Consider the following 15,203-nt stretch of genomic DNA (forward strand, 5'->3'; position numbering starts at 1 on the left):
GAACTTTTTGGGTTAGATTTTAAACTTTTTAGTCTAGATTTATAGATTTTAATGTTTTTATTGCTGTTTAACAGTATTACACAAGTTAATAGTTTCTAACAGCACACATTTTTTATTTCACACTTTTTGTGTGTTGAAGTCAAGGAAGGCTTAGCTGGGTTTTCTGCAAGATTGCAATCAAGGTATTACCCAAGGATATAGACTCACTGGGGCTTTCCAAGTGGCACAGTGGTAAGGAATCTGCCTGCCAATGCAGAAGATGCAAGAGATGTGAGTTCAATCCCTGGGTCGGGAAGATTCCCTGGAGAAGGAAATGGCAACCCACTCCAGTATTCTTGTCTGGAAAATTCCATGGACAGAGGAGCCTGGTGAGCTATACAGTCCACGGGATTGCAAAGAGTTGGACACAACTGAGCACACACACATGTAAACTCACTGAACCTCAACTAGGAGAAGAATCACTTTTAAGCTTATGTAGTTGTTGGTAGAATTTAATTCCTTATGGTTGTAGGACTGAATATTTTAGTTTCTTTTCGGCTGTTGGCCAGATACTACCCTCAATAATTTGCCTCAATAACTTTAGGTCCTTCCAAAGTGGCCAACAGCATCATCAAATTTAGCAAGGGAGAGAGCCTCAGAGTGGGACAAGTGCCATAATCCTATGTAACATAATCACATAAGTGACATTTAATCACTCTTGCCACATTCTGTTGGTTAAAACAAGTTGCATGACCCATTCATAAAAGGGGAGTTCACATAGAATTGTGAACAACAAAGGGTAGAGACAATAGGCCCAACTCTGAAACTGTATGTCATACCTGGTAAGTTTTTAATTGGAGGTCAGACATTGTAAATATTTCTTTGTTGAGACTTGGATTTTTCTGTATTCTATATTCCTCAATTTTATTTTGAGACTGAGTTAAGTAATCTGGAGATAATATTGTTCTTTGGGGTCTTGCTTTTAAATTTCTAATAGGTAGAACCAGACAGGCATTTATTCCAGGACAGCAAGCAAGTTTTCTGGGGGCAAGTTTTCTCCCAGAGGACATTTGGTAATGTCTAAAGACATTAATACACTGAGAACTATTGCTACTGGCACCTAATAAGCTGAGGCCAAGGATTCTGTTAAACATTCTATATTGTACAATGAGGAGTTACTCCAAAATAGAAATACCACTAAGTGAGAAATCCCAATGTATATGAGGCAGTTAGGACAATATTTTGCACTGAATATGTTTTCAGTAGTACTGAGGTTAAGAAATGCAGGTCTACAGCTAAATCTGGCTCAATTTAACACAAAATCCTTACAGATAGTCTACCTATGGCCTATAAATTACATGGTTTTATTCTTTGGGGAAAACAAGAAATATTTCTAGGCAAATGTGAGCTCTAGATATTTTTCTCTCTAATCCTTAAAATGGTCCTTTTCACGACCCTGGGACATTCCTCACACGTATATGCTGGTGAATACTAAGAAGTCTATAAGAGCACCTTCCAAAGATCTCTGGAAATCTGTCTCTGGTTAACCCTGTTATTTGGCTGTGCAAACTTTGTCCTCCCTGGATTCGCAGCCCTGTCTTCTCCTGTCAGGGACATTTCTGGGTTCTCACTCCAGTCAGCCAGGCAACTAGTTAGCAGCTAGCTGGGTGAGTGTAGGGCTTATCTCAATGTTTCTCTCCTCTAAGGAATTACTGTCCTTTATTGCCAGGTCTTGGAAATCAAGATGTCTTAAAAATTAACTGTCACTTTACATCAATCATTTTTATTTTTAATTGAAATGTAATATAACATTTATATTTGTTTTGGGTATACAACATAATGATTTAATATACGCATGCCTTGTGAAATGATTACCACAATAAATTTAGGTAATATCCCTCACCACATATTAATACAATTTGTGTGTGTGTGGTGAGAACTTTTTGAGATTGCTTTCTTAGCAACTTTCAATATACAATACTGTATTGTTAACTGTTATCATTGTGCTATGCATTAATTCCCAAAACATATTTATCTTGTAACTGGAAATTTGTAACTATTAACCACCTTCACCCATCCCCCACCACAAACCTCTGGCAAACACCAATCTGTTCTTGATATTTAATATAAGATTTTTTCTTAGATTTCACATGCAAGTGATATCACACAGTGTTTAACTTTCTCTGACTCATTTCCCTAGGCATAACACCCTCAAAGTCCATTCATGTTGTAAATGCAAGAGTTCCTTCTTTTCTATGGCTGTATTATTCCATTCTCTCTCTCTCTCGTTGTTTCTAGCTGGAGGGTGAATCTGGTCCCATTTGCCCCATCTAGGTCAGAAGGGGAAGCATTGCATTTCTCTGAACTTTTTGTTTTGTATTAGATGTCTTGTATGAGGGAGCAGCAGAGACAGTGTCCTCCTATCTAAGGGTCTTGGCTATTGTTGCCTTAGATGCTACTTTGTTGTTTTTTAGTCACTAAGTTGTGTTTGACTCTTTTGTGACCCCATAGACTGTAGCCCACCAGTCTCCTCTGTCCATGGGATTTCCCAGGCAAGAATACTGGATTGGATTGCCATTTCCTTCTCCAGGGGATCTTCCCAACCCAGGGATCAAACCCACATCTCCTGCACTGGCAGGCAGATTCTTTACCGCTGTGTCACCAGGGAAGCCCAGCTGCTATTTTAGTCAGTTTCAATTCCTTACTGGTTGAAAATACAGGCACTGAATTCCAAATTATTTTACTTTTAAAATATCATGGCTATTACAGTGCGTGTTTAATAGAAAACAAAATGGACATATAAAACATGACTCTCTGTCATAAATCCCTCAGTTACTCACCCAGATGCAAAATCTTTTAAGATTTAGTGTATTTTTCTCCTTCTTTTTCTTTCTCTCAGTGTGTGCATGTGGACACTACACATCTCCACATTAAAGTTTGGCTACCTGTGAGTTTTTGGTGTCATGTGAATTACTTCACTGTCAACTTTCTCATTTTGATTTTTTGTTGAAACTTGCTTCAAAGGACTATCTTGTCACCAATTCTTAGTAAATCTGTTATTTTAAAGTTTTCCAATCTCTTAATTAATACTTTATTTCCTTATATGGTTCCTTTGCATAATAAAATGTACCTTAATTCATTGCAAGGACATTGGAAAGCAATCAAATCCAGTAGGAAACATCTATTTTTAATCACCTCTAGAAACTAGTACCACTAATTTTGCTTTGTTAAATAGCTTTTTAAATTAAAATGATCATCTTGTAACTAAATTTTGATCTGCCTTTGTTAAAACTTGAAAGATCAAATGTCTGTATCCATTGACTTCTGATGAATTATAGTTTATGAAGCTCATTACTAAAACTGTGAACTCTTTCTTGCTCATAGTTTTATTCAAATCTTAGTATTCATAAATGAGGACACTGAGGCAGAGAGAGGTAAAGGAGCTGGCTTAAGGTCTTCTTATTGCCAAGTGGCAAGTCAGGATTAAAACAGGGACTCTGTCTCCAGTCTGTGCTCCTCCAGGGAAAAGTGCCTCTGAAATAAGGAAAAGCAGCATGATAGAACAGGAGGAGCCCAGAACAGGGAGTTTACTGCTTTTTAAATGTGTAAAGGCAACTTACCCTCTCTGGGTCTGGTTTTCTCATCTGTAAAATTGGAGAGGTTTGGTTTAAATTAGAGATTTGCAAACTTTTCCTGTATAAGACAGTATAATATTTTAGGTCCTGCAGATCATTTCACAACTATCAACTCTACGGTTATAGGAGGAAAGCAGCCACAGACAATACAGAAGTAAATGAGCATGGCTATGTGTCAACAAAACTTTATTTACAAAAAATATGAGGCAGACTGGATTTGGCCCATGGGCTGTAGTTTTCCCTACTCTCATCTATAATAATATTAAAAGTTATTTACTTTCTTCCAATGTGTCCTGAGGCAGAACATCATAACAAGAAAAGTGATCCTAGATTTTATGTTTTAAATTTCCAATTAACTGTTTTTTAGATTAGAACCATAACTGGTAAGTTACTCAAAATTCCGGTTTGGAAATCACAGCATTGTCATTCACTAGGTTACATGATTCTGATCGGGTCATTTGACTATTCTGAGACTGGGTTTCTTTGCAGAATGGCAATGATGATATTTAACCTATGTAAGTTTTTGTGGGGATTAAGTCGGATAATATTTGTGAGTGTGTTTTGAAAATAGCACTTTCACAGTATTTGTTCTGTGTTGACTCTCCCACAGGAGTACCAGTTCATGATAGGGCTCAGTAATGGTATGCTCTGGGCATCTTATTTTGTCACGTTCCTTCTGATGTTTTCAATCATCGTCTGTATACTGTGCGTGGTTTTATGTGCCAAGGCAAGTATCTGTTTGAATACATCACGCTGCAGCTACACTTTGAGAGGGATAAAATAATTGTGGGTGGGAGCTGCATGGGTTTTAGGTTGCAAAATAATAGATGTGTTTATCATTGACCCTCTGGGGAATTCAGAAGCTGCTCAGTCTATCAGCAGACACAAACCATTGATCCCTTCTGTGGGAAATGAGTTATTTAGTTAAGTTTTGCCATTTCACTTGGGGTTATGGAAATGTTTTAAGGCTGTTTTATTTCACCTCGTTTTCCTGTGACACCACTTCGAGTGTGACTAAACTGGCTTCACAATTGTATTGTAGATTGCACCTATAGTTGTCCTCAAAAACAGCGACCCATCCCTCATCTTTGTCTTTTTCCTGTGTTTTGTCATGGCCACCATAACCTTCGGCTTTCTGATTAGCGCATTCTTCAGTAAAAGTGAGTACAAGACTCCTTCCGTGAAACATTTTAACTGTTTCAACTGACTAAAAGAGGATTTTATATGGTAGTTTCTTTTAAGCTTTAGTTGCCACTTCATATAGAGCCTCTGCTTGCATTCTAAATTTGTCTAAAAACATACATGTCATATAAACGTGAAATGATTTGAGAGGAGGGGCAAAAATTAGTGAAAATTAATATATTAATAGCATAGGATGCATGGGAAAAGAGAATAAAAATCAACATAAGATCACATGTGACAAGAGGATATAAACTAAAATAGGGTCATGTGAAAACATTTATTTATTCATTTACTCACTCAGTGAAGTCTTTGGATCATTTATCACATACCTGGAACATTATCAAATATACCAAAAACAAATGAGAATTTTCTGCCCTGTTCTCACTTACAAGGGGGATGTGTGACTGAATAAATTCAAACTGGCCTAGTTAGGGAATTTGTAGAATTGCTTCTCCTGTGGTCATTTTCTATTATTTATTTTAAAAATAAGTAAATTTTGTTTTTCAGAAAACAAACCTTCACCATTTTTTGGCTTTTATATCTATTTTATCTGCTAAGCAATTAAAATATTGCCTTCTTTCAACCATGTAGGGCGCAAGTACCATGAAGCAAATGTATTATGGTAGAGAAATTTGTATTTTTATTGTTTTCAGCAGCAACACTGCTATTGGCTTGTTCTTACAAAATAGAGCAAAATAACTACCCTCTACCACAGAGCACAGGAAAGCTATGGGTGGAGAGAATTATGTCAAAGTAAGCCTGAAGATAGTGGCAGTGGTTCAGTCACTAAGTTCTCTGACTTTGCCACCCCATGCTCTGTAGCCTGCCAGGAGTCTCTGTCCATGGGATTTCCCAGGTAGGAATACTGGTGTGTGTTGCTTGAAGGTGACATGCCAAAGAGTAACATAAAGTAGGCAAATATCAATGAATGACTTACTTGCCTAAAACAAGCATACCCCTGAGTCGAAAAGATCCCCTGGAGAAGGAAATGGCAAGTCATTCCAGTACTCTTCCCTGGGGAATTCCATGGACAGAGGAGCCGGGCAGACTAGAGTCCATGGGATCGTAGAGTCAGACACGACTGAGCAACTAGCTTTCACTTTTCACCATACAAATCACTGTAACCCAGATGACTCTCTTTGATGATTTTGTTATCAGCCTTTTTAATGTATTTTTATAAAATATAATAAATAAATTTTTGAAATATAAGACTGAGTATTTAGAAAGTGACTAAAGCTTTTCAGTTTCAAAAGTTTCAAAATAAATGGTAATCAGGTAGGTATATTCTTATGATGTGATGAGGGATGCTGTACTTCTAGAGGTTATTAAGCTAAGTGGCCATAAATAAAAAATTAAAAGGCAGGATTTTATAAACGTAAGGATCAATTCTTCTTTAAATAAGTAAGTATCCACATTATTGTATAAGAAAGGGCAAATTCCAGAAAATTTCCTTCCTCATGTTACTCATCCATTCATTTAAGCAAGCAAAGTATTTATTAAACAACTACTTTCTGTTAAACACTGCTTAAATGCTGATGATACAGTAGTGAACAACACTGGTAACACAATGGTGAACAGGGCAGACAGTTTCTCTTCTAGAGTTTACATTTTAGAGCTCTTTTGTAGTAAAATAGGGGTATTTCTACTTCAAGATTTTGTATGTTATGTACTGACTATGTTTTCCATCTTACATTTCAGCTACACTGGCTGTTTCTATTGGAGGTTTCCTCTTTTATCTTACCTTCTTTCCATTTGTAATAGTCATCACCATGTATGGAATGTTGAGCCACACGGGGAAGCTGGCTTCCTGTCTCATTTCAAATATTGCAGTAGCTTTGGGGATTACTACTATAAGCAAGATGGAAATGAAGGGTGGGTTTTTTCTTTATAAAAAATTTACTTTGATGATTTAATTCCTAGGAAGAAAATGTAGGTGATCTGGGATTGGCAGTATAGTAAGTGGAAAGTGGGTAAAAGGAAACTTTAGTGCCTCTTAAATATTTTTCCTGGTTTGTACTATTTTTATCATAAAAATGATATTTATATACTATATATGTATACAGTATAAATTTATACATGAAATATGTACATGTAAATATATACAAATGTTCATTTGTTTGTTTTCATGCCTTTATATCAGTGGCCTATCTGGGGGAAAAATTGGCTACCTAGGGAACGTTGACAATGTCTAGAGATATTTCTGGTTTCTAATTGTCATAACTGGTGGAGGAGTGCTACCGATATCTAGTGGGTAGCAGTCAGAGATGTTATTAAACATCCCACAAAGTACAGGACTGCCGCTGATATAATTATCTAGCTCCAAATGTCAATAGCACCAAAGCTGAAGACATTCTGTTCAATATATATTAAAATATATGAGTTCACACTGTTTAATCTAGTTTCAATTTAATATCAATTTCCTGGCAATCCAGTGGTATGGACTCTGCGTTTTCACTGCTGAGGGCCTGATTAGATACCTAGCTGGGGAACTAATACCCCACAAGTCATGGAGTTCTTCCTACAAAAATAAGTTCTTCCTACCTTTTTCAGTTTCTTATATTCATTTCCCTTTCCAACCATGAGAAATCTGACCCCCACCATTGTTAAAATAACTATTAAATTGCTCAATTTTGCAATACTCATAAATGCTTACAGAAATGTGTTTATCTACTCCACTGTAAAGAACTAACATTTTAAGTATAACGATTGCTTGCAAATCTTTTTACATTTAATCTGAGTCTAGGTAGTCAAAGTACTGTGTTCAGAAATTATTTAGATTAGTACTTCTTATTACTTTCAGTGACTCAGTTGTGTCTGACTCTTTGCAACCCCATGTACCGTAGCCCACCAGGCTCCTTTGTTCATGGGATTCTCCAGGCAAGAATCCTGGAATGGGTTGCCATTTCCTTCTCCAGGTGACCTTCCCAACCCAGGGATTGAACCTGGGTCTCCTGCATTGCAGGCAGATTCTTTACCATCTGAGTTACGAGGAAAGTATTACTTTTAGTGTGGTTATGTTATTCTTTTGAAATATGGATATGTACATCTGTTTCTGCCACATTTTTAATCTCCCATCATTGCTTATTTAATATAAATTTCTAAATATGTAGATATTAACACAGATTTTTAAAAGTAAAATCGTAGAAAATAAAGTATACTCAGATAAAAATCATTCCCTCCCTGTACCAGTACTTTGCTCCCTTGTGGTTAGTCTTATTTATTTCTGTTTTATCTTCTATGTGATTTATATTCTAAGAAGATCAACAATACTGTATATTTTCATATTTATCTCACTTTTAAGTAAAATTATTGGTGTAATGTATACACATTTACAATGTGCTTTTTTTCAGCCAAAAATATATTCTAGAAATCTTTCCCTATGAGTACAGATATATTTATTATTTTTTACAGATACATTATTTTTTACAGATACATTGTGTGGATGTTCATTCAAACAATCAACTATGCATGAGCATTTAGGGGATTTACAATATTTTTAAAAATTAATTAATTTATTTTAATTGGAGGAAAGCTACAATATTGTGATGGTTTTTGACGTATTTCAACATAAGTTGGCCATGGGTATATGTGTGTCCCCCCATTGTGAACCCCCTCCCAATTCCCTCCCCAACCTATCCATCTGAGTAGTTGCAGAGCTCTGACTTTGGGTACCCTGCCTCATGCATTGAATGTCTTTGGTCCTCTGTTTTACATATGGTAAAATACATGTTTCAATGCTAGTCTCTCAAATTATTCCACCCTCACTTTCTCCCACTGAGATCAAGAGTCTGTTCTTTATATCTGTATCTGCTTTGCTGCTCTGCACATTGGGTCATTGGTACCATTATTATAAATTCCATATATATGTATTAATATACAGTATTTGTATTTCTCTTTCTGACTTGCTTCACTCTGTATAACAGGCTACAGTTTCATCAACCTCATTAGAACTGACTCAAATGTGTTCTTTTTTATAGCCGAGTAATGTTTCACTGTGTGTATGTACCATGACTTCCTTATCCATTCATCTGTCAATGGACATCTAGGTTGCTTCCATGTCCTAGTTATTGTAAATAGTGCTGCAATGAACATTGGGGTACATGTGTCTCTTTTACTTCTGGTTTCCTCAAGGTGTCTGCCCAGCAGTGAGATTGCTAGGTCACATTACAGTTCTATTCCCAGTTTTTAAAGGAATCTCCACACTGTTCTCCATAGTGGCTGTACTAGTTTGCATTCCCACCAACAGTGCAAGAGGGTTCCCTTTTCTCAGCACTCTCTCCAGAATTTATTTTTTATAGACTCTTTGATGATAGCCATTCTGACCAGCATAAGATGATACCTCATTGTGGTTCTGATTTGAATTTCTCTTGAGAAACCTGTAAAAAGGTCAGGAAGCAACAGTTAGAACTGGACATGGAACAACAGACTGATTCCAAATAGGAAAAGGAGTACGTCAAGGCTGTATATTGTCACCCTGCTTATTTAACTTATATGCAGAGTACATCATGAGAAACGCTGGGCTGGAAGAAGCACAAGCTGGAATTAAGATTGCCGGGAGAAATATCAATAACCTCAGATATGCAGATGACACCACCCTTATGGCAGAGAGTGAAGAGGAACTAAAAAGCCTCTTGATGAAAGTGAAAGAGGAGAGTGAAAAAGCTGGCTTAAAGCTCAACATTCAGAAAACTAAGATCATGGCATCTGGTCCCAACACCTCATGGGAAATAGATGGGGAGACAGTGGAAACAGTGGCAGACTTTATTTTTTTGGGGCTCCAAAATCACTGCAGATGGTGACTGCAGCCATGAAATTGAAAGACGCTTACTCCTTGGAAGGAAAGTTATGACCAACCTAGATAGCATATTAAAAAGCAGAGACATTACTTTGCCAACAAAGGTCCATCTAGTGAAGGCTATGGTTTTTCCAGTGGTCATGTATGGATGTGAGAGTTGGACTGTGAAGAAAGCTGAGCACTGAAGAATTGATGCTTTTGAACTGTAATGTTGGAGAAGACTCTTGAGAGTCCCTTGGACTGCAAAGAGATCCAACCAGTCTATCCTGAAGGAGATCAGTCCTGAGTGTTCATTGGAAGGACTGATGCTGAAGCTGAAACTCCAGTACTTTGACCACCTCATACGAAGAGTTGACTCATTGGAAAAGACCCTGATGCTGGGAGGGATTGGGGGCAGGAGGAGAAGGGGATGACAGAGGATGAGATGGCTGGATGGCATCACCGATTTGATGGGCGTGAGTTTGAGTAAACTCTGGGAGTTTGTGATGGACAGGGAGGCCTGGAGTGCTGAGATTCATGGGGTCGCAAAGAGTCGGACACAACTGAGTGACTGAACTGAGCTGAAACATGAGTGAAGTTGAGCATCTTTTCATGTGCTTTTTAGCCATCTGTGTGTCTTCTTTGGAGAAATGTCTGTTTAGTTCTTTTGCCAGTTTTTCATTGGGTGGTTCATTTTTCTAATATTGAGCTTCATGAGCTGCTTGTATATTCTGGAAATGATTTTTTTGTTATTTGTTTCATTTGCTATTATTTTCTCCCATTCTGAACTCATTCTATGAAGCCACCATCACCCTGATACCAAAATCAAAGATGCCATGAAAAAAGAAAAAAAAAAAAAAAAACAAGAACAACTGCCCAGCAATATCATTGATGAACATAGATGCAAAAAGTCCTCAACAAAATTCTAGCAAACAGAATCCAACAACATATTAAAAAGACTATACATCATGATCAAGTGTGCTTTATTCCAGGGATGCAAGGATTCTTCAATATTCATAAATCAATCAACATGAAACACCATATTAATAAATTGAAAGATAAAAGCCATATGATTATCTCAATTGAAGCAGATGAAGCCTTTGACAAAATTCAACACCCATTTATGACATACCAGAAAGCAGGCAGAAAAGGGACACACCTCAACATAATAAAAGCCACAAACGACAGATCCACAGCAAACATTATCCTCAATGGCGAAAAACTGAAAGCGTTTCCTCTACAATCAGGAACAAGACAAGGGTATCCACTCTCACCACTACTATTCAACATATTTCTGGAAGCCTTAGTCACAGCAATTAGAGAAAAAAGGGAAATAAAAGGAATCCAGATTGGAAAAGAAGAATCTCTTATTGTTTGCAGATGACATGATCCTCTACATAGAAAACTCTAAAGATGCCACCAGAAAATTACTAGACCTAAACAATGAATATAGTAAAGTTGCAGGATATAAAAGTAATACACAGAAATCCCTTGCATTCCTATACATTAACAATGAAAAATATAAAGAAAAACTAAGGAATGAATCCCATTCAACACTGCAATGAATAGAATAAAATATTTAGGAATAAATCTACCTAAAGGAACAAAAGACCTGTATACAGAGAACTATAAAACACTGATTATGTTATATGAAAAAATCAAAGGTGACACAAGTAGATGGAAAAATACACCATGTTCATGGGTTGGAATAATCAATATAATGAAAATGAGTATAACACCCAAAGCAATCATAGATTCAATGCAAAACCTATCAAACTAACAATGGCATTTTACACAGAACTAGAACAAATAATTTCACAATTTATATAAAAGCACAAAAGAGCCTGAATAGTCAAAGCAATCTTGAGAATTAAGAATGGAACTAGAGGAATCAACCTTCCTGACTTCAGACTATACTACAAAGCTACAGTCATCAAGACAGTATGGTATTGGCAGAAAGACAGAAATATAGATCAGTGGAACAAAATCGAAAGCCCAGAGATAAATCCACACACCTATGGACAACTTATATTTGAAAGGAGGCAAAAATATACAACGGAGAAAAGACAGTCTCTTCAACAAGTGGTGCTGGGAAAACTGGTCAACTACCTGTGAGAGAATGAAACTAGAACACTTTCTAATACCATACACAAAAATAAATTCAAAATGGATTAAAGACCTAAATGTAAGACCAGAAAATATGAAACTCTTAGAGGAGAACATAAGCAGAACACTTTCTGACATAAATTACAGCAAGATCCTCTATGACCACCTCCCAGAGTAATGGAAATAAAAACAAAAACAAATAGGACCTAATTAAACTAAAATATTTTGTACAATGAAGAAACTTTAAGCAAGGTGAAAAGACAACCCTCAGAAAGGGAGAAAATAATAGCAAATGAAACAACTGACAAAGACTTAATCTCCAAACTATACAAGGAGCTCAAGCAGCTCAATACCAGAAAAACAAACAACCCAATCAAAACATGGGCAAAAGAACTAAACAAACATTTCTCCAAAGAAGATATACAGATGGCTAACAAACATATGAAAGGAGGCTCAACATCAGTCATTATTAGAGAAATGCGAATAAAAACTGCAATGAGGTATCATCTCACATGAGTCAGAATGGCCATCATCAAAAAGTCTATAAACAACAAATACTGGAGAGGGTGCAGAAAGGGGAATCCTCTTATGCTGTTGGTGGAATGCAAACTGGCACAGCCACTGTGGAGAACAGTGTGAACATTCCTTAAAAAACTGGGACTAGAACTGCCATACAACCCACTAATTCCACTGCTGGGCATACACCCTGAGGAAACCAGAATTGAAAGAGACACGTGTACCCCAGTGGTCATTGCAGCACTATTTACAATACTATTTACAATAGCTAGGGCATGGAAGCAACCTAGATATCCATTGGCAAATGGATGGATAAGGAAGTTGTGGTACATATACACAGTGGACTATCACCCAGCTATAAAAAGCAATTTCAGCTCTAATGAGGTGATGAACCTGGGGTCTATTATACAGAGTGAAGTAAGTCTGAAAGAGAAATACAAATACTGTATTTTAATGCATATGTATAGAATTTAATAAGATGGTAATGACTATCCTACAAACAGGGCAGCAAAGGAGACACAGATGTAAAGAACAGACTTTTGGACTCAATGGGAGAAGGTGAGGGTGAGATGATTTGTGAGAATAACATTGAAACATGTATATTGCCATATGTAAAATAGATGACCAGTGCACATTAGCTGCATTAAGCAGGGCCCCCAATGCTGGTCCTCTGGGACAACGTAGAGGGATAGTGTGGGGAGGGAGACAGGAGAGGAGTTCAAAATTGGGATGAGCACATGTATACCTGTGACTGATTCATGTTGCTGTATGGCAAATACCATCACAATATTGTAAAGGAATTATCCTCCACCTAAGATAAATTAATTGAAAAAAATATAATTATTGACATATAGTTGACTTAAGTCCCCATTTTTTACCTTTACTACAATAAATCATTTAAAATTAATGTTTTAAAAGTTGAAGGATACTTGATTTACATTATTTTGTTACTACCTTGTGTAGAGTGCAGCCATTCAGATATATGTATGGATGTATGTGTGTATTCATATATATATATATACTTTTCAGGTAGTTTTCCTTTATATGTTATTGTAAAATATTGAGTATAGTTCTCTATGCTATATAGTAGGACTTTGTTGGTTATCTCTTTCATATATAGAAATGTGTATATATTAATCACAACCTACTAATTTATCCCCCCTTTCCCCTTTGTTAACCATAAGTTTCTTTTCTATGTCTGTGAGTTTCTGTTTTGGAAATAGGTTCATGTATTGTTGTTGTTTAGTTGCTAAACTCTTTTGCGACTTGATGAACTGTAGCTGCCAGCTTCCTCCATCCACTGAATTTCCCAAGCAAGAATACTAGAGTGGGTTGCCATTTCCTTCTCCAGGGGATCTTCCAGACCTAGAGGTTGAATCCTCATCTCCTGTACTGAAGGAGAATTCTTTATCAGTGAGCCACCTGAGAAGCCCAAGTTTGTGTGTGCTAAGTCACTTCAGCCGTGTCTGACTCTTTTCAATCCTATGGACTGTAGCCCTCCAGGTTCCTCTGTCCATGGGATTCTCCAGGCAAGAATACTGGAGTGCACTGCCATGCTCTCCTCCAGGGGATGATCTTCTTGACACAGGGCTTGAACCTGGGTCTCTTGCATCTCCTTATCAGCAGGTGGGTTCTTTACCACTAGTGCCACCTGGGAAGCCCAGCCCAAGTTCACATGTATCTGATTTTTTATTCCATGTATAAGTGATATGATATGTGTCTTTCTCTGTCTAGCTTATTTCATGTAGTATGATAATTTCTAGGTCCATCCATATTGCTACAAGTGGCATTATTTCATTCTTTTTTATGGCTGAGTAATATTCTGTGTGTGTGTGTGTGTGTATGCCACATCTTCTTTATCCACTTATCTGTCGATGGATATCTAGCATCCATGTCTTGATTATTGTAAATAGTGCTGCAATGGACATTGTGTTGCATGTATCTTTTCAAAGTGTGATTTTCTCCAGATATGTAACCAGGAGTGGGATTGCAGGACCATATGGTAGTTTTAATTTTAGTTTTTTAAGGAACCTCCGTACTATTTTCTGTAGGGGCTGTACCAACTTACATTCCCACCAACAGTGTAACTTTTATTTGCAAATATCTTGATGATGGCCATTCTGGTTGGTGGGGCTCCCCCCATAGCTCAGCTGGTAAAGAATACAGCTGCAATGCAGGAGACCCTGGTTCAATTCCTGGGTCAGGAAGATCCGGTGGAGAAGGGATAGGCTACCCACTCCAGTATTTTGGGGGCTTCCCTTGTGGCTCAGCTGGTAAAGAATCTGCCTGCAATGCAGGATACCTGGATTGGGAAGATCCCTTGGAGAAGGGAAAGGCTACTCCAGTATACCCACTCCAGTATTCTGACCTGGAGAATTCCATGGGCTGTCTAGTCCAATTTCACCAACTGTATAGTCTGTAGGGTTGCAAAGAGACAGGACTGAGTGACTTTTTACTTTCACTTTCATTCTGATTGGTGTGAGGTGATATACCTCATTTCAGCTTTTTTTTTCTCATTTTGATTTGTGTTTCTGTAGTGAGTAGCAACGTTGAGCATCTTTTTATGTGCCTTTTTGCAATCTGTATGTCTGTTTAGATGTTCTGCCCATTTTCTTTGAGCAGATTGTTTTTGATATTGAGCTGTATGTATTGTTTTTATATTTTGAAGATTAATTCCTTGTAGAATGCATCATTTACACATATTTTCTCCAATTTTGTAGGTTGTCTTTTCATTTATTTGTGATCTCTTTGCTGTGCAGAAGTTTTAAATTTAGTTTATTTTTAGTTCCATTACTGTAGGAGATGGATGCAAAAAGATATTATTATAATTTATGTCAAAGAATGCCCTTCATATGTTTTCCTCTAAAAGTTTTATAGTATTATATTTAGATCTTTGATGCATTTTGAGTTTATTTCATATATAGTATTAGACAATGATCTAAAATCATTTTTTATTTGTAACTGTCCATTTTTACCAGCACCAGTTATTGAAGATACTGTCTTTGCTCCAT

General features: G+C 37.0%; 1 protein-coding gene across 1 annotated transcript in view; it reads left to right on the forward strand.

The window, feature by feature from the left end:
- Window positions 1-15,203, forward strand: part of LOC122702002 (phospholipid-transporting ATPase ABCA3-like) — a 267,396-nt gene that overhangs the window by 59,466 nt on the left and 192,727 nt on the right. The window contains exons 7-9 of the mRNA XM_043915524.1: window positions 4,225-4,341; window positions 4,657-4,774; window positions 6,495-6,668. Coding sequence (XP_043771459.1) covers window positions 4,225-4,341; window positions 4,657-4,774; window positions 6,495-6,668 — 409 coding nt within the window. The remainder of the gene's footprint in view (window positions 1-4,224; window positions 4,342-4,656; window positions 4,775-6,494; window positions 6,669-15,203) is intronic.

The sequence above is a fragment of the Cervus elaphus genome, chromosome 10 (assembly GCF_910594005.1).
Source record: "Cervus elaphus chromosome 10, mCerEla1.1, whole genome shotgun sequence".
NCBI lineage: Eukaryota > Metazoa > Chordata > Mammalia > Artiodactyla > Cervidae > Cervus > Cervus elaphus.